This window comes from Haliaeetus leucocephalus, unplaced genomic scaffold, assembly GCF_000737465.1.
Source record: "Haliaeetus leucocephalus isolate CR32 unplaced genomic scaffold, Haliaeetus_leucocephalus-4.0 Scaffold439, whole genome shotgun sequence".
Lineage (NCBI taxonomy): Eukaryota > Metazoa > Chordata > Aves > Accipitriformes > Accipitridae > Haliaeetus > Haliaeetus leucocephalus.
Genome location: NW_010972875.1, coordinates 5,750,472 through 5,777,772, shown reverse-complemented (window position 1 = coordinate 5,777,772; position 27,301 = coordinate 5,750,472). Strand labels below are relative to the sequence as shown.

The 27,301-nt window shown below is 36.7% G+C and overlaps 1 protein-coding gene across 1 annotated transcript in view; it reads left to right on the top strand.

Annotated features, from left to right (window-relative positions):
- GABRA2 (gamma-aminobutyric acid (GABA) A receptor, alpha 2) overlaps window positions 1-27,301 on the top strand; it is a 57,842-nt gene that overhangs the window by 15,904 nt on the left and 14,637 nt on the right. The window contains exons 3-5 of the mRNA XM_010574492.1: window positions 11,455-11,522; window positions 22,437-22,657; window positions 24,988-25,070. Coding sequence (XP_010572794.1) covers window positions 11,455-11,522; window positions 22,437-22,657; window positions 24,988-25,070 — 372 coding nt within the window. The remainder of the gene's footprint in view (window positions 1-11,454; window positions 11,523-22,436; window positions 22,658-24,987; window positions 25,071-27,301) is intronic.

Below are 27,301 nucleotides of genomic sequence, written 5' to 3'. Positions count from 1 at the left end.
CCTGCTGCAAAAAATGCATTAAGAGTGCCCACTAATACACAGCTCTATTAAATAAAGGCACTACCTTTTCCTTCCATTGGTTCCTGTCATGCTTGAATGCAAAGTACAAGGCTAGCAAAAGATAAAAGAACTGTAGCTCCATTTTTAATGAGTGTACGATCCAGGACTAAGTAACCAGGCACTATATGCAGACAGTAAAATTAATCTGTCTGAAAGGATCATCATTTTCAGTGCTTTCTGAAGTCTCTTGATCTCTAGAGGACCTCCATCAGCCTTTGGGACATCAGAACATGTGAATTTCATACTTCATACATGTGAAATTTCATACATGAGAAATTCATATGTAGCAGCAAGCCTTGGGAAAATGCTGACCTCTGGCGACAGTGAGTATTTGCCACAGAACAACCAAGACTCTTCTTCCCAGAGCTTCATCCCGGTTTCTGTCAGCTCCAGGGTGCCAACTCTTTTTGCCATGGCTGACCACACAGACAGGCATTCTCCAGAGGCTTCCTCTGAAGTTGCCCATCACCAGGGGAATCCTTTTTCACTGACTTCAGTGGGTTCTGGCATGCTACCCAAATCTTCACTGAATAATTAACAAGGGTAATAAGCACTGTGACAGTGTCTGTTTTAACTTAGAAGTAGTAGTGTGTAGCCAAAGGGTGAAATCCTGTATGTATTATGTATATATTATCACAATTCCTTGATCGTTCCCGTGTGACTTCTGTGGCCATTTCACATGTCCTTGATGTGGAAGGACTTTGACCTCTGGTGTTCTTCCAAGGAATTGTGAGAATTTGGGTTTTTTTTAATGTTTGGAATGTGGGAAGGTACTGAAGGAGAGGTGCTTTTCGTAACTTGTACTTTCACTGGCAAGTTGATGTGTTACCAGCATAAGCCAATGTGGCACCTGAAATCTAACCTGGAGAAAATCTAGGCTGAGTGATCTTGGTTAGAAAAACATCTGGACCTCTGTAAGAGGAGATGAACAAGCAAATAACCTAGCAACTAAAATCAAGGGAGTCATGTGCAATAAAGGCATATCTTAAGAAGCCCAGACTCTGCCACTTCATGACTGCAAAGAAAAACTTGAAGGTGCTGCTTTTTTAAAATGATACTGCTGTTATGGGGAGATGTGTTTTGGAGTACAGGAGGGGCTGGCAGAGTGAGTGTACCAAACGGGATGATTTATAAATGCTGCAACTTGGAATAAAGTACAGAGATTAAACCTGAAATTAGTCTAGAAAGGTAATGCAGCAGAATTTGACACGATGTTCCATGACTCTTAAGTACCGAGGTCACAAAATTCGAACATTAAAAAAAAATAAAGAGAGAGAGAAAGGCTTCTGAATATAAGTTTCTAAAATCTGAAATAATTTTGGGAATTGTTCTGCCTTACCTGCATGTTATGGTTTCCTTTCTAATAGCACAAGCCTCTAAGCTGAGTAAATGGAAATACGGTTGCATGGGAATAATAACTTTGCCATCCCTACTTGTGTGATGACACCGATTCAGGTCGGTCCAAATAATTACTGCTCCACTTTGTCAAAGTCTGCTCCGTTCCATTTCCAGCCTTGTTTGAGTGCTCTTGTTTTCTTTGTCTTCCTCTGTCTCATTCTTTAGACAGTGTTGAGGCACTCTGGTTCATTTTAGCTTTATCATGCTCATCCAGTTGATGTAAACAATGCAGTAGTCCCATTTGTTACTCAGCCTGGTTATTATATACAACCTCTTTGCATCATGATGGAAGCTGTAGTGTCTAAAGGGATAAGGTTTAGTGCTGATGTTTTATTTTTCATTTGAATGCCATGTAGTTTTGGTTTGCTGCCAAATGTGTTGTGTGTTAGCTAAGTTCATTTTACTTCAACATTTTAAGTAACCCATCTCAGTAAGATCACATTTTTTCCAGCCATACTCAACCACGTTTTCACTTTCATGTTTCTATTGAACATTTTGTGCAACTCCAACTAAAAATGACTCACATTTGTTGTTTATTTTAGAGCTGAATGCTTTTTAATTCTTTTTTTCTTGGTGTGTGAAGATGTAATGAAAAGGGAAAAAATTTTGATTTGGTGGATTTCATGGTAATTTGGCTTTATGGGAACAGATTTCATATTACCCATGTGCTTAGAGTGCCCTTCCCAATGATTTCATTCACGCCTTCTTGTTTCTATTTTCATCATTTTGTTTCTCCCTTTGTTAATTGTACCATAGTCAAGACTACTGTTTATAATTACTCAGTTGTCTCAAATGTTTATACAACCAAAGCATCTATGTTGTATTAATATCTTTACAATGAACCTGTAACTTGGAGGAATACTCTGTTTAAAAGATAGGAAAAAAAAAAATCCAGAAAGATGTCTAGATAGTTAATTGCTGTCTTACTCACTTGGCAGCTGATACCTCTGAGATTGTCAAAATGTTGCTTGAGGTGCCAAAAGGCTATGAATTCCAACAGTAATGACCTAATGGCTGAGAGTATCTAAATTTCTTCTTTTCCCCCTGCAAAGAACCAATTAAGTTATGCACTTTTGGGTTGCTTTGAACTCTCTCATGTTTAAATTCTGGCAGGATTCAAGCTAGACACTGGTTGATTGGTTGGCCCGATGTGATATGGGCTGCACCAGTCAGTACAGTAGCCTTCTCATCAGGGATGAAGTATGTTCTAGCTTAAACATCTTATTTATTCTCTACCTGATTTGCAAAAGGGATCTGAATCCATGTCTCCCACTTTCCAACTCTGTTAACTAGACACAGGGCTTTTGATTGTTCTGGAAGAATGGTTTCTTTCACTGGAGATGTTTTACTTTGTATAAAATATCTACACATTTGTCAGAACACGGACTGAGACCTATGTTTTGTACTGCTGGACTGTAGAGCCATTCACAGTCTTTAGCCAGTCAGCCCCATACAGACTGAGGCCTTAGGTTTGGCAATACCTACATCTCCTGGACCCCATGTATAGTGGAATTCATTGCTTCAAACAGTTGGGTCTCCTTTGTGGAACATGGGGAAAGCTAGACTTGCTGGCACACCTCAGAAAAGGTGTAGGCAAGGCCTTAACTGTCTGCAAAAGCGGTTCATAAAGTCAATAAACTGAGTGGGGATCTGTCAAGCTAACTAATTAAAAACTGCTGAAGAGAGGCATGTAGCTGAATCCTTTTCTTACCAACACAGGTGAAACATCCAAGTTTGGGTGGGAACACATTACCAGTCTCCAATTCATCTGTTCAGAGTGGTGTGCCCCCTCTAGAGCTCATGCCATTCCTCCTTTCCTGAAAAGAGCCATGAGAGTAGCTTGATAGCCAGGGATGATGGAAACTTGTGTGAGAGAGAGAGCACCTCTTGTCAAGTGCATGCTTTGATTTAAAGCAGAGACATGAACTGAAGTTACTGTGTGTCAGGGTCTGTCTTGACCACGAAAGTGAATTTTCTAAGATAGGGCATGCTTCCTCAGTCTTTGGAAGGAATTGTTCTGCTTTGTGTAAATAATTAGATATTGAGCAGAGACTTCAATTTATGTCTGCTATATCCCATGAGTACTGCTAGGCTGTGGAATCAGTCTCTTGCTTGTTTTCTTGCTTTCTCTCTCAAAGTCTTTCTGGCCCAGTAAATTTTTAATTATTTATAGTTTGAAGAACTCGTTGGGACTTGGTTGAGAGCCAGTTCTTTAAGCTGCTTGGCAGCATCAGGATATTTTTGCCTTAAGGTGGAAATATAAGCAGCCAGGGAATTTTAGGTACTGACAACGTTAGACAGGAATTTGGGACTAAAGGGGATTCAGACAAATATAAGTGCAAAATTTAGTCATTATGATCTGGACCACAGAGACATTCAGATTAACTTTTATTGATTTAAGTGGAAACCTGGAGCTTAAATAACTTTGTGGAGCTTGTCCAATATACTTAAAGAGATAATTGGGCACCAAAATCAGTCTTTAGCCCTACCCTTGAGTGACTTTCTCAAACTTGCAGAGAAAGTCTGTAATAAAGTTAAAACTGCACCTCAAGTGTCACTTGTATCCAAGACTCTTCATTCATAGGACCCTTTGGAAAAGTGTTTAATTTTGTTACCTGAAGTAATAAGGTTTGCAAAATAAAGCTCTCTTGGTAGAGATAGAGAGAAGAAAAAGTAGTAAAGATAATGTCTGTGTATGTGATCTGCACTCTTCTTCTTGAGTGAGAGTTAAACCTCAAATCTGTCATAGGTGTGTGAAAATCATCTTAGTAACATGTAAATATATCACTCAGCACAGAGAGAACTTTTTAATTTTCCATTTGCTAGCTGAAAACAGTGCTCTTACAGTTTGCACCAATGTCTTTTACATACAGGAGAAATCTGAGTAATTACCCAACTGTGGAGATATATCACATTATTTGAGTTGCAAATATGCCTGCATTTCATTCTGTGCACATTTTGTGAGTAACCTACACCTAAAAAAGACATTTGTTCAGCTAAAAACATGTCTGAAAATGTTTCCCCAAGTCTTCTGCTACAGAAAAAAGGATGTCGACAGTTAAGCTAAATATTTTTTCCAGGTTAATGTGTGTTTTTTTAATGGTCAAAAAGTCTCACTCATCTCTAAAGATACACCTACTTTTAAGTGAAGTTTTGTTTTACAGTAAATTCTCCCTCAAGTTTATATTTTCCTGCTATTCCAGACCAGCTATCTTCAATTTCAGAATAATAAATACTACTTTTCTGAAGTAAAAATTCCAATTCAAGAATGGCCTTATACACAGGACCAGGTATTTGGTTAGTCTAAATGATGTAATGGTATTTATTTCAAGAGTATGGTATTGCTTTACAGGGTTGCCCAGTTCTGTGTAGGTCTTTGGAGGGTCTCTGATAGTCTTTACATGGAGCTGCCTATTTAGTGTATGATATAATATCTGTTAATAGATATAAGCTCTTCAGAGGGAAATCAGTTGGGGTCTGTTAGCCTACTGGCTTTCAATTCCTGTATCTTTCTCCAGAATATATTCTTGTTTCAGTCAACACCATGAGAAATCAAGTACAGCACCAGATTCAGGTCTCTTTTACACCAGAGTGAATCAAGAGAGCAGCTGTTAACAGTAACACAGGTATTACTAGGTCTTACTGGTAAGCTTACTCTACCTATGCTTCATTAAAGATGGAGATTTGAAAGAGAAGTTTACTTAGGCTCTTATTAAGAAATTGTCTTGCCAATAGATCGAGGATAGAGTGAGGCTATTGGAAGTGAAGCGCTAATGTCAAGGAGGGAATTGAATTTATTTCTTCTCACAGTTGGCTTCAGTTTACAAATTGGAAGTGTATTTATGTAGACACATGTGGCTTTGAAACTGTTGTAATTTAACAGTGGATAATGAATGAAGATGCTGAGTAGCTGGATAGATAAAACTGTCACCTAAAGCACCAAAACCAAATACAGAGAAGAACTGGCAGAACCGTATTTTGAAATATCTGCATTCTTATGGATTTTACTGCCCTTACGGCTCCACATTGCATGACCTCCTCTGACCCCCATTCCCTGCCAGCCAGAGAGTGTCTTGAGCTGTCAGCAGACACACTAAGGAGCTTGTCAGATAAGGGCAGCGTGTTGAGTTGGAACAGTGTTTGATGGATTAAGACCCTGGCTGTTTCACCTGTGCAATTCCTGCGTTGTATTATGAATGACAATTTCAAAGCCTTTGGGCAACATTGCCAAGCATGCCCTTGGAGACCATATTACAATGTCAGAACAATGTCAATTCCAGCTAAATAATTTTTTATAGCAAAATAATTAAAGTAACATCAGGCTTTTGACAGCATTTCCACAAAAACTCAGAAATCCTCAGTTAAGGCTCCCACAGCACTGCAACTTAACCTCCTCTTTTATTTTTTGTTGACATAATTAAAGAGCAGTATTTTCTTTTCTTTTTTTTTTTCCTTCTGTAGCAGCCCTTCAGTTATAGCCTTGCAGTATTCTCCTGGGTACTATTTACTCTACATGTAAAATAATGTTTGTAAGAAATTGTTTCATGCTATGCATTAGAACTGCATATGTACATTTTAAAAGCTCTGTCCCACCAAGAATACTTTTGATGGTTTTGGATTACCTCAAACAGATTGGCTTTTATTTTAGCTGCCCAAACCCTGGCTTTACAGTTTTATTGACTAAAATTAAAAAAAAAAAAAAAAGTCCAACACAATCTATTAGCCTGTTTTCTTGTGAAAATAGCCTTGACACAATGGATGATATAGCCAGCTTCATGCAAACGAACATCTGGAACCTTGTTGATGGTCCACTCTGAAGACTTCGCAGTGATCGCACTCCTTTCTTCTCTTCTTTTAAACATACCTAGAACGAGCCATGCATGTTTTGTCCCTACTCTCTGCGAAGAAACGATTGTAGATTATTTCGGTGAGAGGAGAGAAGGAGGGAGCAAAACACAGATAATTCTCAAATTTGATAAATATTCAGAAAATTTATTTCAAAAAAAGATAATCCTGCCTCGGAGTTCTTCAGGAAAGGGAGAGCTCTCAGGTGTGCTCAACCCTGCATGTCTAACTACCCCATGTCACAGACACTGGAACCCTGTGTACCCCTTCAAAGATGCAGGCAGCTGAGAAGGGACGTTTGAAAGAAAGCAGAGAAGTTTTGAAAACTGCCTGGCAGGCAGCAGTCCAAAGGAACTCATTCAAAATTGAATTGCCTCTGTCGAAATTTCCAATTTTGACAAATTGGTAAATGCTGATGAGGAACCTTTTCATCTGACTTTTCTGACGATCTCCATTACTCAACCTGTGATTGATTTAGACTTCAGCCACTGCAAATTCTCTGCCAAGCAGCCTACTTCAGCTGAGCCAGCTCTTCTACTGAGGAACAAGTCAGCAGGACTCAGACCATCAGAGAGGGTATCCCAGCAGCATGAGAGCTGGCGTAATGGAATGGACAAAGGCACTGATACCAACTCTAACTAAGCTCTGAACTCCTCTTCTAATTTTTGACGAGTCAATGATGTTGACATTTTCCAGTGTGGACACTTAATGTTGGACAGCTGAAGCCAGATTTGGTAACGCCTGTCCTTCACATTACTTACACGTCATTTAATCCTTCTGCCTCAGCTTCTCAAGTACAGAAAAATTAAGTTAATAAAGTTATTATCTTCAGAGAGAGGTTATTATAATTAATGTTTGTAAAATCCTAAATGTAATTAAGACACACAGTAAACCTTCCAGCTAAGGATAGATAAGGATCTATAATTTGCTATATTTATTGCTTTTTCTTACTTTCTGATTTTTTTTTCAGTATTGATATCATGAAAGTTCAAGTAAGGAAAGGAAATCAGGAGAAACCAGTGCTTAAGAACCATGTGAAACTTGATCTTAATAGTTATTGCTTTTACTGCTTCCATAGGATGTGTTTTTCTTCCTCTCTTTATTCTTAACTTTCTTGACTTTTTGTCAGTTTACCTTTGGCTTCCATTTTCTGAGAAATTGGCCTAAGCTAAGTCAGATAAGGCTTCTCTTTTAACATTTATGACCATGCCTTGGTCATCGTTAGAAACAATGCTATAATAGCATTTGCTGAATTTCAGAGCACTTCATGTGGTGATGGCATCTACATGTCATATTCTTCGCCTGAGATTTTTTCCCCTAAAAGAAGCATCAGAAGTAGAAACTATATCCTTACCCTTTCCTGTTCCTGTTTCTTTGTTTAACCTTCAAAGGCAGTGATTCAGAATAACTTAAGAGTTCACGACTATAAATGAGTCAGCTACCTGTCCTCCCAACAGAGGGTTCGAGGGTTCTTCTTTAAAAACTAGACAGTTTTTCAAAAGCACTAGGCCTCTGTTGATTTAAGCACTTTTGAAAATCAGGCCTTTTAGTTATGTGTTTACATGTCAATTGAAGAAAAAGATTTTATAATTCTAGTAGAAAAAACTTGTCCTTAATTTTTCTCAAAAAAACCAGACTCTAGATTTGTACACGAACACATGTTGCGTTGGACATTTTTTAGCTGAGTACATTCCTTTGGCTTTTCCAGAAGCGCTGATGATCCAGAACTGTTTGAATCTCCAGTGGGCCAAGTGTGATGACTTGTGCTGTTGTTGGCAGAATGTGAGTTATAAAAAGCCTGTAACTGTGGTGCCTGCTGTATGAATTCTGATTAGAGAGTCCATCTGAAACTGTGCTTTGTGCCTCTGAATTGTTTTCAGTAAGTTACTGGTGGGACAAAGTAGAATGTTTTAATAGAGATTTTATTTGACAAGCATGTATTATTTCAAAGCAATAATTACAATATTTGTTGTAAAAAAGGAGATTAGTTTTTTCTTTTTGTAGACACTGATTCTGAAACCCTGAGTTCAAATTTGTAATTCAGAGGAATCTTTACTGTAACACTGTGTAAAGTAACAAGGAAGAAACAGACACAAGGCTCACGCTGCTAACACTAACAGATAGTAACAGGAATAATTCAAGATTTATTACATTTCAGCTTCTTTTGTCTTTAAGGACCATTTTCCTTGTATGTAGGGTATAAGCAGAAACTTAAAAAATATGCAGAATTTTGAGAGAAAATAGGAGGCAGAAATCAAAACCTGCCAGCTCCTCTTTTGTGTACTTTCTTTTTTTCCTGCCTTCCTTTGTTCTGTTTCCTTATCCTTTCTTTTCCCTCAGTCTTCTCATCTCTTGCAACTTTTCAGCTTCCCTTGTCCCTTTCATACTCTGTTTCAAGACGTTCTACCTGCTCCCTTCACTCTCTGCCACAGTGTGGCTCTCGCCTGAGGAGAAGCAGCCTGGTGGAGTGTCTGCCGTCAGGATCAACCCTCACTTCGGGGGAGAACAACTGGTTGCATTGAAAGTCACTGGTGTCACCATTGCCTGGAGCTATGCTGGTTTAAGGCATTTTTGGCATAAAAGAAAGAAACGCGCATGATTAATTTGCATCCATTCCCATTCCTGAGGCTATCAGGGATGAATTTGCCCCAGGACTTTTTATATACATTGAAGTGCTTATCTTAATTACGAAAACCTGAAATGAAGCTCTTGCAGCTGAGGATCTGTGGATAGCCAGCCTCTTCTTCTTCCCATCCATCCCCCCTCCACTCCCCAAGTCTTGATCCTTCACTCCAAAGATGTGAAGTGATTTGAAGTGAGTAATGCACACCAACAAGGGGAATCTACGGACTGTTGTAATAGCATTCAATGATGTGTTACAGTCAATTTGTTCTCAGCTCTGTCTTCTCTGCTCATTTCTGATGGGAAGATGGATCCAGAAGTATATAAAAATTATATGATAGAATATGGGACTTTTTTTTTAATTAAAACTTAAAATGGAAGGCAAGCTTGAAGATTCCATGTCCTGTAGTTTACTATATGCAAATTGTAAAGTCGTTCCCATGTGTCAGTATGTCAGATGCAAACAACTGATAGCAATAGGGTGAGGTTACAGAGGACCATGCTTCCCACCATTTGGGAGGGGGGTGTGTGTGCAGGTTAAGATTTTCCAAGTGACTTTGTTGCCTATAGTAGAGTTCCTTCAGATTATACCAGTATAATTGAAATTTGCCTTGGTTCTCTGCTATCAGGATACTTGATTGTCAGTCATATTTTTGTAACACCAGTGTTTTTCATGGAATTGTAATTAAGATTTTGTGTTGTCATTATAGTGCAAGCCAAATTTCACAGTACAGGCCAAATTTCACACTTAGTCCCTGCAGCACTGTTTTACCCCCTGAAGAGTAGCTCTCTTGTCACTTTTCCATTTCATCTCAGCCTGTGCCAGGTAACCATTTGGAAAGAATAATCTTTTTTTCTGGAGAGTCTCCCACAGGCAACATGCAGTCACTAGTCTTCTGAACTATAGCTGTGGTTTCTGTATGATATTTCAGCCAGACCCATACTTTATCCTTGTTGAATACTAACAATGCAGACTCAGCACCTCTTGTCCATTGATTTAAAATTAGTTTGTAAGATGTTTGGAGTAGAAATCAACTCAGCTTGTGAATGGATGCTGCATATGGATTTATAGAAGTCTCTATCACACAAATAAACACCTCTCAGGATGTGCAGGGTAGTGTGCTTTTGAACTTCCAAGTGACACATAGTAAGAGTCAGCCTTTATTTATTTGCTTAAAAAGCAGAGATGATCCTGGAAAGAAGATTGTTTCAGGTAGGAAGGGCTTTACAACGTCCTGTATTCTAGTAAGCACATGTCTAGTGTTCAGCTGGAGAAGGAAATTCAAGTGTCCTTAAAGATGAGACTGCAGGAATGTGCCTCTCCCATGCTCCAGAAGTTCTCTGAAAGTACTGTATCACCCCATCTTTCCTTTGGGTGCACCTACATCCCTTTGAAAATACACTGCTCCCCAGTGCACTGCTGATTTCTCCCAATAGAAAGCAGTGATTATACTTTTTGCCTCAATACAATTAAAAGTAAAATGTGCCTATGCCACATATTTGTCAAAAGGTAGCTTTTAGGAATATAGAAACTGTTAACTATCTATATTAAATGGTGATTAAAGATGGAAATCATAATATGACAGCAGGATCACTCACATAACAGGCAGCTGTATTATTTTTAGGAATGGGAAAATTTGGGGTAAGTCAAATTGCAGCTAGTTGTATTTAGATATTTATTTTCCAGCCAGCAACTGGCTTTAAGGCAGAGAATTCCTTGTGTTGACTGTCTTGAATGCAGACGGTAGTTGGCAACTGCTGTAAGAAATTTCCTGCAAGTGTGTGCTATCCCTCTTAGTGAATATCGTTCCATTTTGAGCCTAATTGGAAACTGAAGATAGAAAACTCAGTAATTATTTTTCCCTGCAGTACAACATTTAATATTCTGATTTCATGGCTGTCTAACTACAATGATTAGGAAGAACATTTTCTTATAGTATTTACAGTACCACAACAATGTATCAGGAGCATCGTGTATCAAGGGAAGGAACTATTATGTTAAAATACGTGCCACTTAAAAACCTACCCAATTAAAAAGTAGGATGCTGTTGAGTGTTACATTTGGTGTAGTCAGTAATTGCTTTGTAAGGTTTTTTTTGTCTTTGGCTTTGAAAAAGCTATTCAGGATGAAGAAAACAGCCTTGAAGTAGAAGGGTTTTAATAGGAATGATCTGCAACAACACAGATAACACCTCTGCAACAAAGGCATTTTATGTTTAGAGCTGTACTACCGTGTTAAGTCCAAGACAGTGTGGTTATTTTTGCTGGTGGAGAAGTGGGAAATATGTGTGTAGTTGCTAATGGTTGTATAGTCCTTTAACTGAAACAAACTACTCAGTGGGACAAACTCTCATCTGATAACCAATATGTTAGGTCGGGTAGAGACTCCCAGTATTTACAACAGGATACTGGTTAGGAGAAGTAAATAATGACAGAAACTTGTTCAAAATGTCCCATAATTTTGCACAGAGAGTTTGAAGAAGTACTATAAATTTAAAATGTTTGCTTGTTTTTTCTTTTTTATATCAGATAGTATTACTGAAGTCTTCACTAACATCTATGTGACCAGTTTTGGACCTGTTTCAGATACTGATATGGTGAGTTTCTGAATCTTCTGCATATATAGTAAATGTTGTAAGATATATACATTAATGTCCTTTAAACTTGTGTTCTGCTTTTACTTATTGTAGACAAATTGGGAATAATTTCAGTGAAGTCAGGAAGTGCCAAATCCCAGTAGTTCTACAGATGAAAATTGGTTTATAAACCTTACATGATAAGTACACTTGTATTAGCTGTTTAGTTTGGACCAGTGACTCTTCTGATTGTCCCCACTGACTGTATGTTGGTTCATATTCTGGAGCAGTCTTGAGGTGAGTGAACTGGATTCCTCTTGGATGAAACTAGAGTGAAGAGTGCACTGTAGGAGCACACTTAATGTTGGCAACAGTCCGAGGGACCTGACTGGAGTCAGTCTAAACTAAACTTGTTGAAGGACATAGCTTGGAAGTGGGGTCATCAGCACAATTGTGGTGTTCTACAGATCTGTCCTTCATAATTTGCACTATTTAGTAACCATTTAAAGGAAGTCAGTGACATGAAAAAGAAAGAAACTGTCAGATTATTGCTCTGGATTACAGTTTTTCATGAAAACAGCAATGGAGAAAACTCTGAGGCAAGGGATCCTTTGTAGGCTCGCTGCAAATCATACACAGATTAGGAAGAATGTGTCACACTGGGGAGAAAGATCTTCATGGATATAACATCTCTAAAAGGAAAGAAGGGAAGGACAGTCTGAAAGTTACTTTAGCTGCCGTTGCTGTTCCTGCAAGAAATTACTTCCTGCAGGAAATTATTTTTTGAAGTGTTTTAACATTTGTGATTATGTATGAGACATATAAAATACTACCTATGTGTATCTATAGGTATTAAACCCCAATATTTTTTAAAACAGGCAATATTTACTTTTTCTATGAAAACTTTTGGGTTATACATCATACAAAACAGGAAGCATCTTGATGTTACAAGCTACATTGCAATGAAAGTAAATATTTCATGGTACGTTGTACATTTTGAAAGTTAATTGCTCACTGACTAACAGGTAGTCATAGCTTTGGAAAATCTGGTTTTTTGTGTTTGTTTTTTGTATGTGATAGTTTCAGTTTTCAAGCTTTGTTTTGACTGTGATGAATATATTACTGAGGCTTCACATGAAAAGTTGTTTCATAGGAAAAATAGACATTTATTTTCTTTTTGTCACTGTATATGTTACTGATTCTCTTGAGGTGTTTTTTCCTGATGATGTTAGTTTTCTGAAATGATTCTTATTTTATTACCAATTATAAAAAACAAGTATCCACAGCTATATACAAAGGTGATATGAACATCTTGACCTTGTTAATCTAGTATCTTGTAACTTCACAGTGTTGACACTTACAGTATTCCTGTGAAATGGGATGATGATATTAACCCAATTTTAAAGAGGTGGTACTGAGGCAGAAGGAGACTTACCCAAGGCTGTGCAAGTCATCTGTGCTTAAATGGAAATTTAATTAAAAGCTCCCTGAGCCTAATCCCTAGCTCCTGAAACACTTTTGACATCAGTGTGTAAATGTGTGGAGAACTCTGGGTGTCCATTTGCACGGACAGATATGATGGCACAGTAAGGGGTCACGTCATTTGATCCTACAGCGCTAACAGCTCTGTGCAGAGGTGTTAATTGAAACAGAGTGCAGTGCATCAGAACGGCAGCTGTTACTGTAATGAGTAGGTCTGTTTGCAGATAAGTAGATAGGTAAGTAAGAGCAGTTTAATACTTACTACTACAAGCTTCAGGGTTAATTTAGCTTGTTCAGTTGATAATTATAAAATAATTTTGAAATGTATGAGCAATCAATTAGAAAATTTCAACATCTGAGTTTTGAAATAATAGCTTCCAAACTATCACATATTCTGTCGAACATGAAGGTGACATTAGAGTTTTTACCATGAGTACTCTTTCATTTAGGTATCGCGTTACTGAATTGATATTGTAAACTACTATACAGAGGGTTTAATGATACTTTATTTTGTAAATGTTGGAAGCTCTGGAATATTCTCATTTTATAAGCTTCCTCCTTAAAAGGCCTCATTGGGACAATAAGTTTGACTCTTGCCCATGTCCTCCTAAATCTCCAGAGGATCTCAAACTGAATCTCAGATCTTTTCAGCGAGGTTGGGTCCTAGCTTCAGATGTCTTCTGCTTTCACAGTGTGAGTGGTGAGCCCTTCAGTCACATCAGGTTTTTAGGCTGGTCACTGCTGTTGCCCAAAACTCTCATAGTCATTGCTGCCAGTAGAATTCCTTCCCCTAGGATTTTTCATAGACACAAAAGTCAGCAGATGTATGACTGCACTCCTTTGCATGATCTATTTGCCAGTTTTGGTGTTTTTCCCCTTGCTTAGCATATTGTGAAGAATAACAGTGCTTTGGAGAAAAGCCTGTTGAAAATGGAAAGGGGACTCACTGCCATGGGAGATGGTTAATATGTGTTTATAGTATGGAAGAGGGAGGCGGCACACTGAAAATGATGGGTAGATTGGAACTAAGGACACAGTTGTCGCATAGCAGTGTTGATTCACAAAGTTGATAAAATGCCATTCTAACCTTTGTTGTTGAATTGATAGCAATTTGTGACGTTTCTGTTTTCCTCACTAAGTATAGTAGTTCCCATTAATGATAATATAGTATCATGTGCAATCTGTGACTCAGTACGATTGCTAGAATGTAGGTTTTTATTCATTTTCCCTGTATTTTTCCAGTATCACAATTTTGCCAAAAAATAATAAGTCCAGGGGAATTTGATCTTTGCCTGATTTTAGGCTAGCTGATGTTTGTCGTTGATAAATTTAGGAGGTAAAAGCAAAGATTGAGATTTTTCTCCAGATGTTTTAAGAGTCAAAACCTTTTGATCCTTGTTGTGGTTTAACATTTTGAATAAGATAAAAAGATGCTACTCTCCGTTCTGCCCAAAATACTCAGGTACCAAATCTGTTGACTCTTGGCCAGAACTCTGTTGCAAACTGCACTTCAAGTGGACTGCTGTGACTAAAATATTGGTGTATCTATATTAGCTGTGTCATAAAAATGCTATTGTATGTCAACCACAGTATTTAATGTCAAAGGAGATGCCAATATACAACAGGAATTTTCAACTTCATTTTGCAAACTAATGAGAATCAAGGAAGGCAAATCTAAACATGGGATTAAACAGATTTTACTTTCACTGTTCTGTCTTTTTGAGCTGTTATTGCTCTGAAATGTTTAAGTTCACTATTATGATGCTCTGCCTTATAGGCTTCCAACCAGATCAGTGATACAAATTTATTTTGACATTAGCCCAAGAGAAGAAAAGCTGCCTTGTTTAGAAAAACAAACAAACCAAAAATTGAACAGAACAATTGAAAAACATAGCATATCTGAATTTTCTAAAGAGTTATAAGGCTAAATTATGATTAAAGAGGCTAATAAAAAAATTGTAATTAAATTAAAGTATTTAATATTTTAAAATTCTGAGGTGAAGGATAATTCTGCTTGGATTATGATTTGTAGGATAACAAAATGGAAATCATTTCATTTAAACATTAAAACTGATTATTTCTCTGCTTTTTCAAAATTAATTATTTGAAGTCTGGTAGATCGACGTATCTTTATAAATATATATGCTGCTAACTCTGATTTTAGCACTGCAAGCAAGGTATTTTACAGCTTTTTCTCAGACTTGCTTTCTTTCCAGGTGCTCTTGACACTTTGGCTTCTAAAATTTCCCAGATAGCCATAAGTGCTGATGTCCTTGATAGAAAAAAATAATATAAATAATAAATCAGAAACATATTTACTCCCCAAGCAATGGTTATTTTATGTAAAACAGAGAATATAGGCACTGAGAACCTTTATATGAGGTCTGCTGTGAAGCAAGCTTTGCCAAGATTTTGCCAAATTTTGCCTCAGAGCAGTCTTTCTAATTGTCCCTGGGAACAGTCTTTCCTGCTTTCCTACAATACAGTAGGTGGCAAGACCTGAATCAGTTTTGCTTGAATATTAAAACTAACAAGTATTCTGAAGTTTTGTGTTTCAGCTTTCAACCTTAGCTTTTCACTGTCTTTGGGGAGTTTTGTTTACAATGATTACATTTTTGTTTTTCCCTATTTGTTTGTACACAACAATTTTTCCTAGTTTCTTGATGATAGACCTCTATTTTTTTCACTCTAGAGTCAAGAAATGTGAACATTTCTCTGCAGAGATGGTCATACCCAGCTAGTTCATCGCTGCACTCACTTCCATCTTGTCAGTTTTCGATTAAACTTTCAATAAGCATTTCTGATTTTTCAAATATAGCCAGAACAGAAATTTTCAATGAAAGCTGAAGGTCAAATCCAGAAATGACCGAAAGGATTGTTACAGCATCTCTCACTACAAATGAGGATGGTTCTTTAGAGAGAGTGTCTGAACTGGGAACCGCGTTTCTTTTTTTGTGTCGGTTTTTCAGATTTCCTCATTCCGTTTTGTATTTCAGATTTTGTATTTTTTCTGTGAAACTTATTTTTTAGCTGTTTCAAAGTCTAATTATTAGCTATGGTTCCTTAACTGGAGAGAAGATTTACAGGGGTTGTATGATTTGTAAGTCAGGACACAATACAGGAATGCATCAAGATGATTTTTTTCACAAAGATTAAAAAAAGCACTACAATTATTTTACGGTAGCTTTTATTTTAACTCAGTAACAGAAGACTAAAGAGTAAAAGGCAAACAGAAATGATAAATACACTTGGCCTTCTTGGGTGTTGGGGAGCATCTAGGTTGTCTTTTTATCACTGATATGTTTCTGAAAAGTCAATAAATTGATTGCTCTATTCCCTTTTATTATAGGCTCAGGTCATGGCCTTTGCAAGTTAAATCCATGGGCTGAAATTTTGAGGAGGGTATCTCACATGATCTCTTGCAGAATTTCTGTCCTTTTATTCTGTTGGGAAGGCTTGTTCACCTGTGCAGCATCAAGCCAAGTGGATCAATATTGGAGATTGATTTGTCAGAGTCTGTGTCCAAGCCCTTCGCTGACATTAGCTCTCGGTGTACCTCTTGTTTGGATTCCTGTCCCTGGCACCAGGCACCCATTGTGTTTCAGGGTTGTTCTTTCTCCATGTCTGAATAAAAAAAGGTAACAAGAAGTGTTTGTATTTTCAGTAACAGCAGCATGAATAATATTCTGTAGTCTCTTTTCTAAGTAATCCCTATTCGTATCTTTCACATTCCTCTCTTATCCCTTCTCAGTGCTTTTTTTAGACTCAGAGTTCATTCTACATCAGTTCTATGGAAAGAAAGAGAGAGGAAATCATTCAGAGAAGATCCTTTTCATAAATGGGTATGAATAGGAAGACATTCTCTTCCCTAGACACTATCATTCAAACTGGTTAAACACATTTTTTCCAGATTTTTTTCAAATACTTCATGTTTAGATTAAATGCTTAGACAAAAATGACTGAAGATGGCAGACGAAGCAGAAATAAAAGGCTTGAAATGAGTTCTTCAAATAGAGGAGAATCATACTACAATTCCCTAGGAATATACCACATATTCTTTATAGTACTAAAGGTCGTATATATCTGGCAGACATTACTTTTTATTTAAAAGTATTTAAAAATGAGTACATGTTCCTTTGAAATGCAGTGATGGGATAGTGTTTAAGTTTTTAACAGGGCTGTTAAGGATTTTCATAATAAATAACCAATAGTGCAGTTTCAGACCACAACTCTCCTTCATAAGGGAGTTTATTCAGAATATTTTCAAGAATTCTATTCACGGGTGTATGAGATCCGCACCTCCCAAAGACCTGAAAGGAATTTCTGGCCATCTGCTATTTCCTTCTATGTTCTGTGTTTTGTACACATCAGAGGGTAAGTTTTGGAAAAGAACAAATGGACTCAGTTTATACATCTGTGCAGTGAGATTTGATATTAGATAGACAGCTAGTGAAGTACTCTTACAGACTGTGAGCAGTCACTGTTTGTGATTGGACCGTTGAGGGGTTTTGGGGGAGAGGAGAATTGCATCCTGAACTCTTTTCGATACTGATACTGTTGGACAATTTTTTTTTAATTTTTTTTTTTTTTTTAAAAAGAAGAGATAAGTAGAAAGTGAGATGGAGATGGTAGAAACATTGTCCAGTCTGGTAGACAGGCCCAGGTAAAGCCAAGCCATACAACAGCGTACTTCAAGAACTATGGGGTTTTGCAGACTGTTGTAGTGTGTATGCCATTTGCACCATGCACAAATCTATCCCACAGAGAATGAAATGACCAAGACAACAAACTTACAATATGAGCCTCCCACTGTAAAGCTAATTTCAGCATTCACTAAAAAACTAGATCCAAATGCTTAGTGAGGAAGTTTGGTAACTTAATTTGCAGAAGTTCCATCACAAACTTGCACTTATCAAGCCCACAAATATCAGATTATAGCAAGAATGCATATACTGGGAAGATTATTTTGCTTTGAATAATCACATTTTTTTGAGTCTCCTGTCTAATACTCCTTGGTTTTCATGGAAGTGGTTTTGATACTTAGTTGCATACCAACCATGTTAGTATTCAACAGTACTAGTTGCATACTAATATTGTTAATGTTTTTAAGCTAAACTGAAAGAAAAATTACACATTGCCTTAAGGTAGATATGACACCAAGAATGTGCTTTTTAAGAACTAAAATTAAGAAGTTATAGTAATGTAAAAATAAATATTAATATGAAGCTCCTATATTAGGTAGGTGAGATACAGGTCCCTGAATCTTAGGTGTTTACCTCGTCAATATATCAACCACAGTATTTCTGACTGTCTTTAAGGAATCAATAAAAAGGTATGTGTGCCTTTGTCCCTTTCCTTATTTTTTATTTTTTGTATTTGCTTTTTTGAAGTTTTATATTTTACAGTATTTAAAATTTGCTTTCATGCTTGTATATGTGTGTCTGTTAATGGCTTTAACAGTGGTCAAGAAAAAGCCAAACTTTCTTTAGAGAATTGACTGAGAAGAATCTTTACAAGTAGGGAATGAGGAACTCTGGCCTGAACTATTCAGTAAACAAAATGCTATATTCCAGAGACAGATTAATAAAATGTTCAGTCTGCTCCATGACAATGCTGCTTGCTAATGGACACTCACAATTTTTGGAAGGTTTGGAACACTTCCATCTTTAATCCAGATGCAAAGACTTCCAAAATCTGCCAACCATTAGCTGAGAGGATGAGAGTACATTTTTTGTTGTTTGAACTTTTCCCATACAAATCTGGCCTAGCAAAAAAGAAGACTGCCATGTAGTGAGGAGGGATTGCTTATACTCAGGTCAGTTAAAGCTTCTCCCAGAGATACTAATGTATTTTCTTCTGTGCATACTGTTATGCACAACAACTGCATATTAAAAGAAGAATGAAATTCCTTCACCATTTTATTCTTCTGAACATTGAACTGGCAGAGGCTCAAGTGCTTCTTAACACTGTGGTAAGAATCTCATCATCTGTACCTAAAATTTCATGTAAGCTGGTATAATACATATTTGAAAGATTATGTTTAATTGTACTGTGTTAGAGCCCAGCTGTGAAAGCACTATTTCAGACACAAATCAGAAGGAAGCATTTCCTTGTCTAGAAATTATCACAGGAGTCCTTTGTAGTCCAGGAAGTATGCTCTTGTGATTTTGTGGAGATACTGCACTATATAGTGGAGAGTGGTTTGGTAATGTCTAAAGACAGCACAGTTTTTTTCATACAGGAGAATATCTGCAGAGTGTATGAGACGACTATCAGGTATTAATTTGAGTCTTTTTTTCTAGAGTCCAGGTTTGCATTTCTAACAGAATGTTAGTCTTGCTTAGAAAGTAAACATTACACAGCATTTACCACAAAGTGATACATATATGGAATAGGAAATAGTTACAAAATCTTTATGTAGCATCTTCTGATAAATGCTGGCTTTTTATTGCATTGATTATATTCAAAATACTTTAATAGTTTCCTCTTCTTTCATTTGTTTTGTATGGTAATCTTCATATTATATGAATATGAAGGGATATTCATCATCGTAAGTACAATAGATTTGGCTCAGGAGGGAACATGGGATCAGTGAATATAGCACTGGAGTGCAAAAGGCATGGATTGTATTTTGCTTTTCATAATCACTCTGTAAATGGACTGGGACAAGTTAATTTCATCTCTGTGCCTTGATTTCTGTTCAAACAAAATTGAGATCCCAGTACTTCCTTTGAAAAATGCACTGAGGTCTATAGAAACATAAGTTATTTAAGAACTATGATAGATTTTATTACTGTTGTGGTAAATGGAAGGAGAAGGTGTTCATGATCATTCACACCAAACCTTGGTTTATTCCCTGTTTCCATCTTCTAAATGGTATGTTCTGCAAATAAAGATTTCCAGCATGGATTGGATGGAGAGATTAGAATTACCTGTGGATCAGTCAGAGATTTATTGGTGGGATCTTTCAAGGCTGCAGCTCAGATTCTATCCTGCTTATTCCACTTCCTAAGCAGTTGCCATGCATCAGATGTGGGTTTTTTGAAATGTTGCTGTTTTGATTTAGTGGCATTTCATGTCTGCTTTTTTTTCTATTTTATCATCTCTCATGTAATTCTTTTTTTTATATGTTGGAAGACAGTGAAGCAGCGGGACCTTTGAAATTCTCTATTGATGGAAACATTACAAAAACTTAAGATTTATATTCTAATCATTTATGTGCAGGGATATTTGTCAAAGGAACCTGTAGGACTTACCACTCACTTCTGCTGAATTTCAGCGGGATTTCAAAGTCTTACTCCCTCAGGCTCTTTCCACTTCCTTATAGCTGAAACATCAATCTTATACATAGCAGTGATTTATTGGCAAAGCCCCTCAGACAGAAACCACAAGGATGCTTTTAGGGCAGTTGTTTCCCTTGAATTACCTGGTATTTCTTGCCAGATTTCATATATTCCCCCTGCTTCAAGCACACTGTTCTGCTGCTCCTGATCCTCTGTGATTTTATGTGTTTTGTGACTTACCATGGTCTACAATGGAACTGATAGATAACTTGGAATTTGTAAATGGGATTTTAAGTCACACAATATTTAGCAAATGAAACAACATATACATCAGCAAATAAAACAGGATAATTGAATGTGATCTATCATAGAGAAATGGGCAGATTACTTGTCACAAAGCAGTGTATCTGGCAGTGATGAGAGACAGTAAAAGATTAGGTATAATGTCAAAGAAATACATGTTTTAGAAGTGCATAATTCTGTATTTCACAGAGATATTTACTAACATATTATTAGAGAAAATAGCAACTGGTGTTAAAGAAACCCAAGCAAATTAATTATCAGTGTACTGTTTTGTTAGTTTTATTTAATATTTGGTGGAGTAACAATAATTTTAATTAGAAAAATGACAAAATTGTATTGTAGTAATGTAAGACCTCCTGATATAGCTAAAAATTGCACCTGTGGTTTTTGTCAGGTTAGTTTATAAGTATCCTATTACATCGTTCCAAAAAGATCTCCCCAAGCACCTGACACAGTTCCTAATGACTGCTTTCTCTCCTGCCCCTGCCAGGCTCCTTCAGGTAACAGAATTCTCTTTCCTTTATTCCACATGCTTGTCTTAGCCTCTGGCCCTGACCTGGAAAAGGTCCTCACAGGTCCTTGTCTCACAGACAAAAGGAGCTGAAAAGGGCTGTCGTTTCTCGCTGTCTACTCAGCACTCCTTTTGTACCGCCTTATGATTGACTGAGAAAAAACTTAAGCCTTTTTAATCAGCACACAGTGGAGCTAGCAGAAAGTGATGGGGGCTAAGTTCCTTGAAATCACTTTTATATAAAAATCACTTGAATATTTTATATTGGTTGAATTTTATCAGGACTTGTCCATTCCAAGATAATTTACTTGAAAATGGTTTACATAAACTGTAGCATTTGCAGAGTAGTTGCAGTAGTACAGACTGTTGTAACATACTAGTATTTTGAAATCATGGGTCCATTTTGCACCTGTCCAATAAAGCTGAAGTTGCACCAAGATAGCATTTGCCAATACACAGAATACAGTTTGCTTCCAACAAAGTTTTAAAGCTCTTCCATTTCCAATTTACATGCTGTGCTGACAGTAGCAAACCACTAAATCCATTTACAGATCCAATTTGAAGTTAGTTGATGAATTTACATTATCAATGTTTAATCAGTATCTTTTTTGTTTGTTTGTTTAGAACAGCAACAAAACCCAGCAGATGGGATACCCAGCGCTGAGTGACACAGGCATCTGGTCTAGGTCATGAGTCTGTTTTTGCTTGCATCATTTTCTCCAGACTGTACTTCCTTCCCAAGACTAGGCATCAAAGCTCAGCAGGCAGTGTGTGTCACCTGTTAATCATCAGCTATTGTTCCCTGCCTATGTACTTTTGTTAATAAAATCCATACCACTACAGAGCCTTACTTTCCTCTTTGGAAAAATAAATCTTCCTTATGCCAGTCTGCCTGGATATATTGTACCCTTTATGGGTGGCCTTGTTTCCTTCCTTTCAGTTTCAGCCATTCTCTGTGCTCTTGAAATGCTGGGTTACTCTCCTTCAGGTGCATCTGCTGCAGGAACTATTTAATATCCTTCTGTGTATTTTTTTCTTACTTCTTAACATAAAATAGCTGTGTTTATTGAAATTACCCTTGTCACACATACTATGTGTATCAGGTACAGAAATCTAAATATTGGAAGGGTTCGATATACAAACAACAGCTAATGGTCATGAAGGAGAATGTCATACCCTTAATAAATTGACTTCCTGTTTATTATTCTCAGTGTTATACAATTTTATGTGATGTTTGTTCTCCCTTGACAGTTTTACCAAGAGAATTTTTGCAACCAGAGCTTTTCTGTTTTGGCCCTCAAAAAACAGATGAAAGTTTCATTGTGTCAAAAAAAGCATATCTTTATTCCATTGCAGGAATACACAATAGATGTTTTCTTCCGTCAGAGATGGAAGGATGAGAGATTAAAGTTTAAGGGCCCAATGAACATTCTTCGATTGAACAACTTAATGGCCAGCAAAATCTGGACCCCAGATACATTTTTTCACAATGGGAAGAAGTCAGTGGCTCATAACATGACAATGCCAAACAAGCTTCTGCGAATCCAAGATGATGGGACTCTCTTGTACACCATGAGGTAAATCTTTTCATCTGTTCTCTACTCAAGCTATTTTCAGGTACTTTTCCAAATAACAATTAAATATGTTTCCAGGAGGACTCTCCTTTGTTTCATTTCTCTCCCAGTGGTAAGAAAGCTAGGAAAACGTATGTTTTGTTTCCAGTTCTGTTACAAGTCTGTTGGGTGATTATGAGTTAGATCAGTTTTCCTACTTCTTCCTCAGTTTTCATACCTCTATAATGTAACAAAAGATACTGGCCACCTGCATAAAGTGCTTTGTGACCTTCAAATGGGAAGCAGTGTGTAAGAATTATTAAGAATACTCAAAATTTACCAACTCCATCTTAGAACAATTAAAATAGTATATGACTTTTGCCTGTTACTGCAGCCATTGTACCGACCATGTGAGCCCTTAAGCAAATATATTAAGATCAGTGGCAACAAAAACTAAAGAAGAAGAAGAAATAAGGCCTCAAATTCTTTCCAGCAAGAACTACAGGGAAAATATGTCTTACTCTGTAATAACTTTCTTTATATCTAATTACAATATTTTACTTAGCTTTTTAATTTTTGCATCCTGTGGATGATTAGCAGCTAAGAGAAACATTTAGCTGGTAAAATGTATTAAATTTGCTTAGAAAATAATTTATGAAAAATTATAAGTATCATGTACAGGCATAAGCAGCACTTTTTTTAAGACTGATTTCTTCTTTGATTGCTCTTTTTGCAATGATGTTACCTATATGAGTTTTTTGGAATTTTTTTATGCAAATTTCCAGAAACTCTTGATTTAGTTCCTTTCTTTTTCTTTGAGGATATTTAATAAATTGAGTTTGTGAATGTAGCCTTAAAATCCCCAACCTAAGTAAGATAGAAAATGTGAGCTCTAAAGCAAATTGCAATTTTTTCCATGCAGCTATGCCAGCATCCCTTAAGCCTGATTTACTATACAACACCCAAGCCCTTATAGTATTGAGTGTTGATGGGTAGACTGCTAATAATGTTGAATGGTGTGGTGGTTGGAGAGGTTGAGAAAAGTTTGCTGGAAATAAATTGAGTATTTTTGAATATATTTGAAGTTGTATTTGTATAAACTGACTGAAATTCTCTCCCTGCAGAAGGTATTATAATCATATGCTATAAATAATAAGAAATACTGTTTGAAACCATTATGAAGGATTTTTTTAAAGAACGTAAGATGGGTCATGTCAGCTAGAATTAACTAAGCATTTTCATGACTTTAAGTATGTTGGTTCTGAGGGTATAAAATTAATGTGTAAACTGTTGTTCATTGTCTAGATTTTAAACAGCCATTTTTATCTCTGTCTGTTTAAAATGATACTGTGATTTATATCAGAGGCTTCTGCAGGTCTTTCCTTTGCCTTCAGCTGTTTGGTGACTCTTCTCTCTCTCTGCCCCTTGACTTCAGAAAAACTTTCCTGGGGAGTGTGGGAATAGAAATATTGAATATTTTTGCGTGGAAGGGTGGGAGAACATAGCGGGGAATACAGTGACTATGAACCACTGGGAGTACAAGAGAATGTAGCTGATGTTTGAAGCTGGTTGAAGAGAAACAAAGACATCCAGAAAAAAAATCTCTACCCAGAGGAGAATTACAGAATAGGAAGGAGAAACAGAGCTGTGTTTGTTTTTTGTTTTTGTTTTTTTTAAATTAAAAATAATGGGAAAGAAAAGTCTGTCAAAAACTTTCTTCAAACTGTTTAAAATTATTTTTTATCATATTAATCCCCATATTTGATACTGGGATATTGGTGGGATTTTTTCACAAAATGAACAAAAGTGAATGCATTGTTAATATACTGTCATGCTTATACATAAATAAAAATAATCACAACTAACATGGAGAAGGAGTAGCAGCAATCTTTTGAAAGAACACAAATGTTTTTTTTCTACATCTTCCATTCAAACTGTAAAAAAAAAATAAATTCAGAAAACTATGGAGCACAGTCCTTTGGCAAATTAACTGTATTTTATGTGCTTTTGTAATGAGCCTTTGAGAGTCATATAATCACACATGTACCTCAGAACATTATGAGAAGAAAATGAGTGTTCTTAACAACCTGCAGTTACATAATTTATATTTTCATTTAAATGGCCTTTGCTCACAGTTTTGAGGTCAGCTCTTTTAGGTTTTTGATGTGATAAGTCAATGCCTTCCAAAGGAACACATAAAAGGGAAGAAGCAAGAGCTGATTTAAATTTTAATTAGTTTAATATAACATTTCAGTTTCATCTCCTAAATCAGCATGAACTCTGTTCATTTCTGTGGAATTGATTTTCTTGTCCTGCTAACTGACTTAAATCCATAGCGGTCTTTTGCCTTTTAGGCTTACAGTCCAAGCCGAATGTCCAATGCACTTGGAGGACTTCCCTATGGATGCTCACTCATGCCCACTGAAATTTGGCAGCTGTAAGTATATAAAGAGAAATATAGCCTTTGGTTAGTGACTATCTAACATTGCTCAGCATGACTTTGTTTCAGTAAGTTGTTAGATGAGAGGTTTAAAACACAAGACGGTACTTTCTAAAAAATGTGTAACCCGACACATTGAAATCTCTTTTCTCTATTCAGTGTTGCGTCTTCTAATGTATTTTAAAGCTTTCTTGACTCCAGTTAACTATAAATGCTATGCACCTAATTCAGCACTGCACTGAGCTACTTTTATTCCAGAGTGCAATCCATACCAATGGATGCAGACCTGGGTGCATGTAGCCTGTGTAGTATTAATGAAGAGCAGATTAAAGACTTCAAAGAATGTTTGTTTTCATTTATGAAACATTTATTTTCTCTTTATTGTTAATGATATTTGTTTTTACATTCTTAGTCAATGAAGGCAAAAACAAGTGGCTTCTTGTGATAAAAAATTTCGCTCATTAGCGCATCTGCATGTTATAGACAGGTGGACTTTGATCTCACTAGTATTATTTTAACAGCAGGATAACTTCATTTACCTATATTACAGCCTTTCTTCTTCTTCTTTGTGAATTAGGATCACATTATATATATTTCCTGGATTTTGTACACTAAAAGGTTTTCTTTTTTTCTTTGGCTGCAGCCTGTGTTCTCTGCTGGGCCCAGGAAAGGGAATGCTTTTTTGAGGAAACCAGTTAATACCTTTAAATTCTGACTGATTTTACATTAATTGCAGCCGTTACAAAACAGGTGATATGCTGCCACAAAGGACATCATGAAACAGATGAACGTTGTCAGAGCACTGTGCACACTCTCCCCATAACCCTGACATATCCTTTTCCTTGGAGTTTGGAGCAAACTAAACCAAGCCTGTGTTTCTGATGATGTTTCCACACTAGAGGGAAATCTTACCTATGGAGATAAAAGATCATAGAATTAATAATTGTATCATGTAGCCTTTTTTGCCCCCAAAATATTATATTCATAATACATAATATAGCTTAACTAACACCAGAGATGTTAGCCAAAATTGGCTACTGACTAAGAATAAATATATATATGTACACAGCAATGTATGTTTGATTTATAAGGTGTGGGAGGAAAAAAGACTCATACATAGCCTCAAAAAAACTTAAAAAAACACATAATAATGAAGCTGATACTTAGGCCAAGAGGCTACTTTATAGTACGACTTCATTTGCATTCCTAAGTCAGAAACCCTTCTGACTAGGTATATTAGACTTTGTGTGAACAGTTTCTTTTTATTTTTTCCTCTGTTTATTGGGGCTTTTCTTGCTTGCTAATTTGTTCTTTGTTCTTTGCACATGGTTTCTGATTTTCTAGTAAGAAGGAGAATTCAAACTGTGAGCAATGTGATTTTAGAAAAGCTGCCTTCCATTTCCCCCCATAGGCACCTGTGCTCTAGCCTGTTGGCACATCCAGGGGACTCCTACTTCTGTTCATTTTGAATCGCTTCACGCTTATTTTATTTCTTTACCCAGAACTCATTTCTAGACTACTGTGCATTTTTCAGCTTTTATTCTAGAATTTGAATGATGAATAGAGGTGAAAATAAGCAGGCATCCTGAGGATTTTGGTTTAGCTGAGGCAAGTCTGCCAGTGGTATATATTTGTCACAGCTCTTCGTATGCCGCTAATCTTACATTACTAGGAGGATCATGGGCCTGTATGAATGTCTCAGGGTCTTTTTTATACATAAGAGCAAAGCCAAACTGAATGTATTGGAGAAGCTGTAGCTTAATAGATTGCCTTTCTTTATCCTTATCAAAAAGTCTAGCCAACAGCAGGGAGGGTGGGGACGAATCAGCAATTGGCAATACTGCTGGTTTGCGTTAAAGCAGAGGTCTTCTTGTGGGAAGCTAGAAAGATAGAAGGGAAGTGTTAAAAATTTCTACATGCTACCCACCTGCTAGATTTTTTTAGTCATGCAATTTATGGCTAGTTGCATGAAGAAGCTTCTTTCTGGGCCTCCAAAGATTTCTCAAGTGAAGATGTTTGCAGCCGAAGGAAAAATGTTGCTTTTCTTTTTCACTTCACTACAGTTATGGTATAAGACTTAAAATGTACTTGTTTCAGTCAATCAAAATGAACACATGATTTCTTCCATCAGTGGTTTACCCTTTTCTTTTCATACTCCATTTGTTAGTAGAGTATTAGACTGGAAAAACTTGCAGGACATACTCAATTTTTTTCTTTCTTTCTTACTG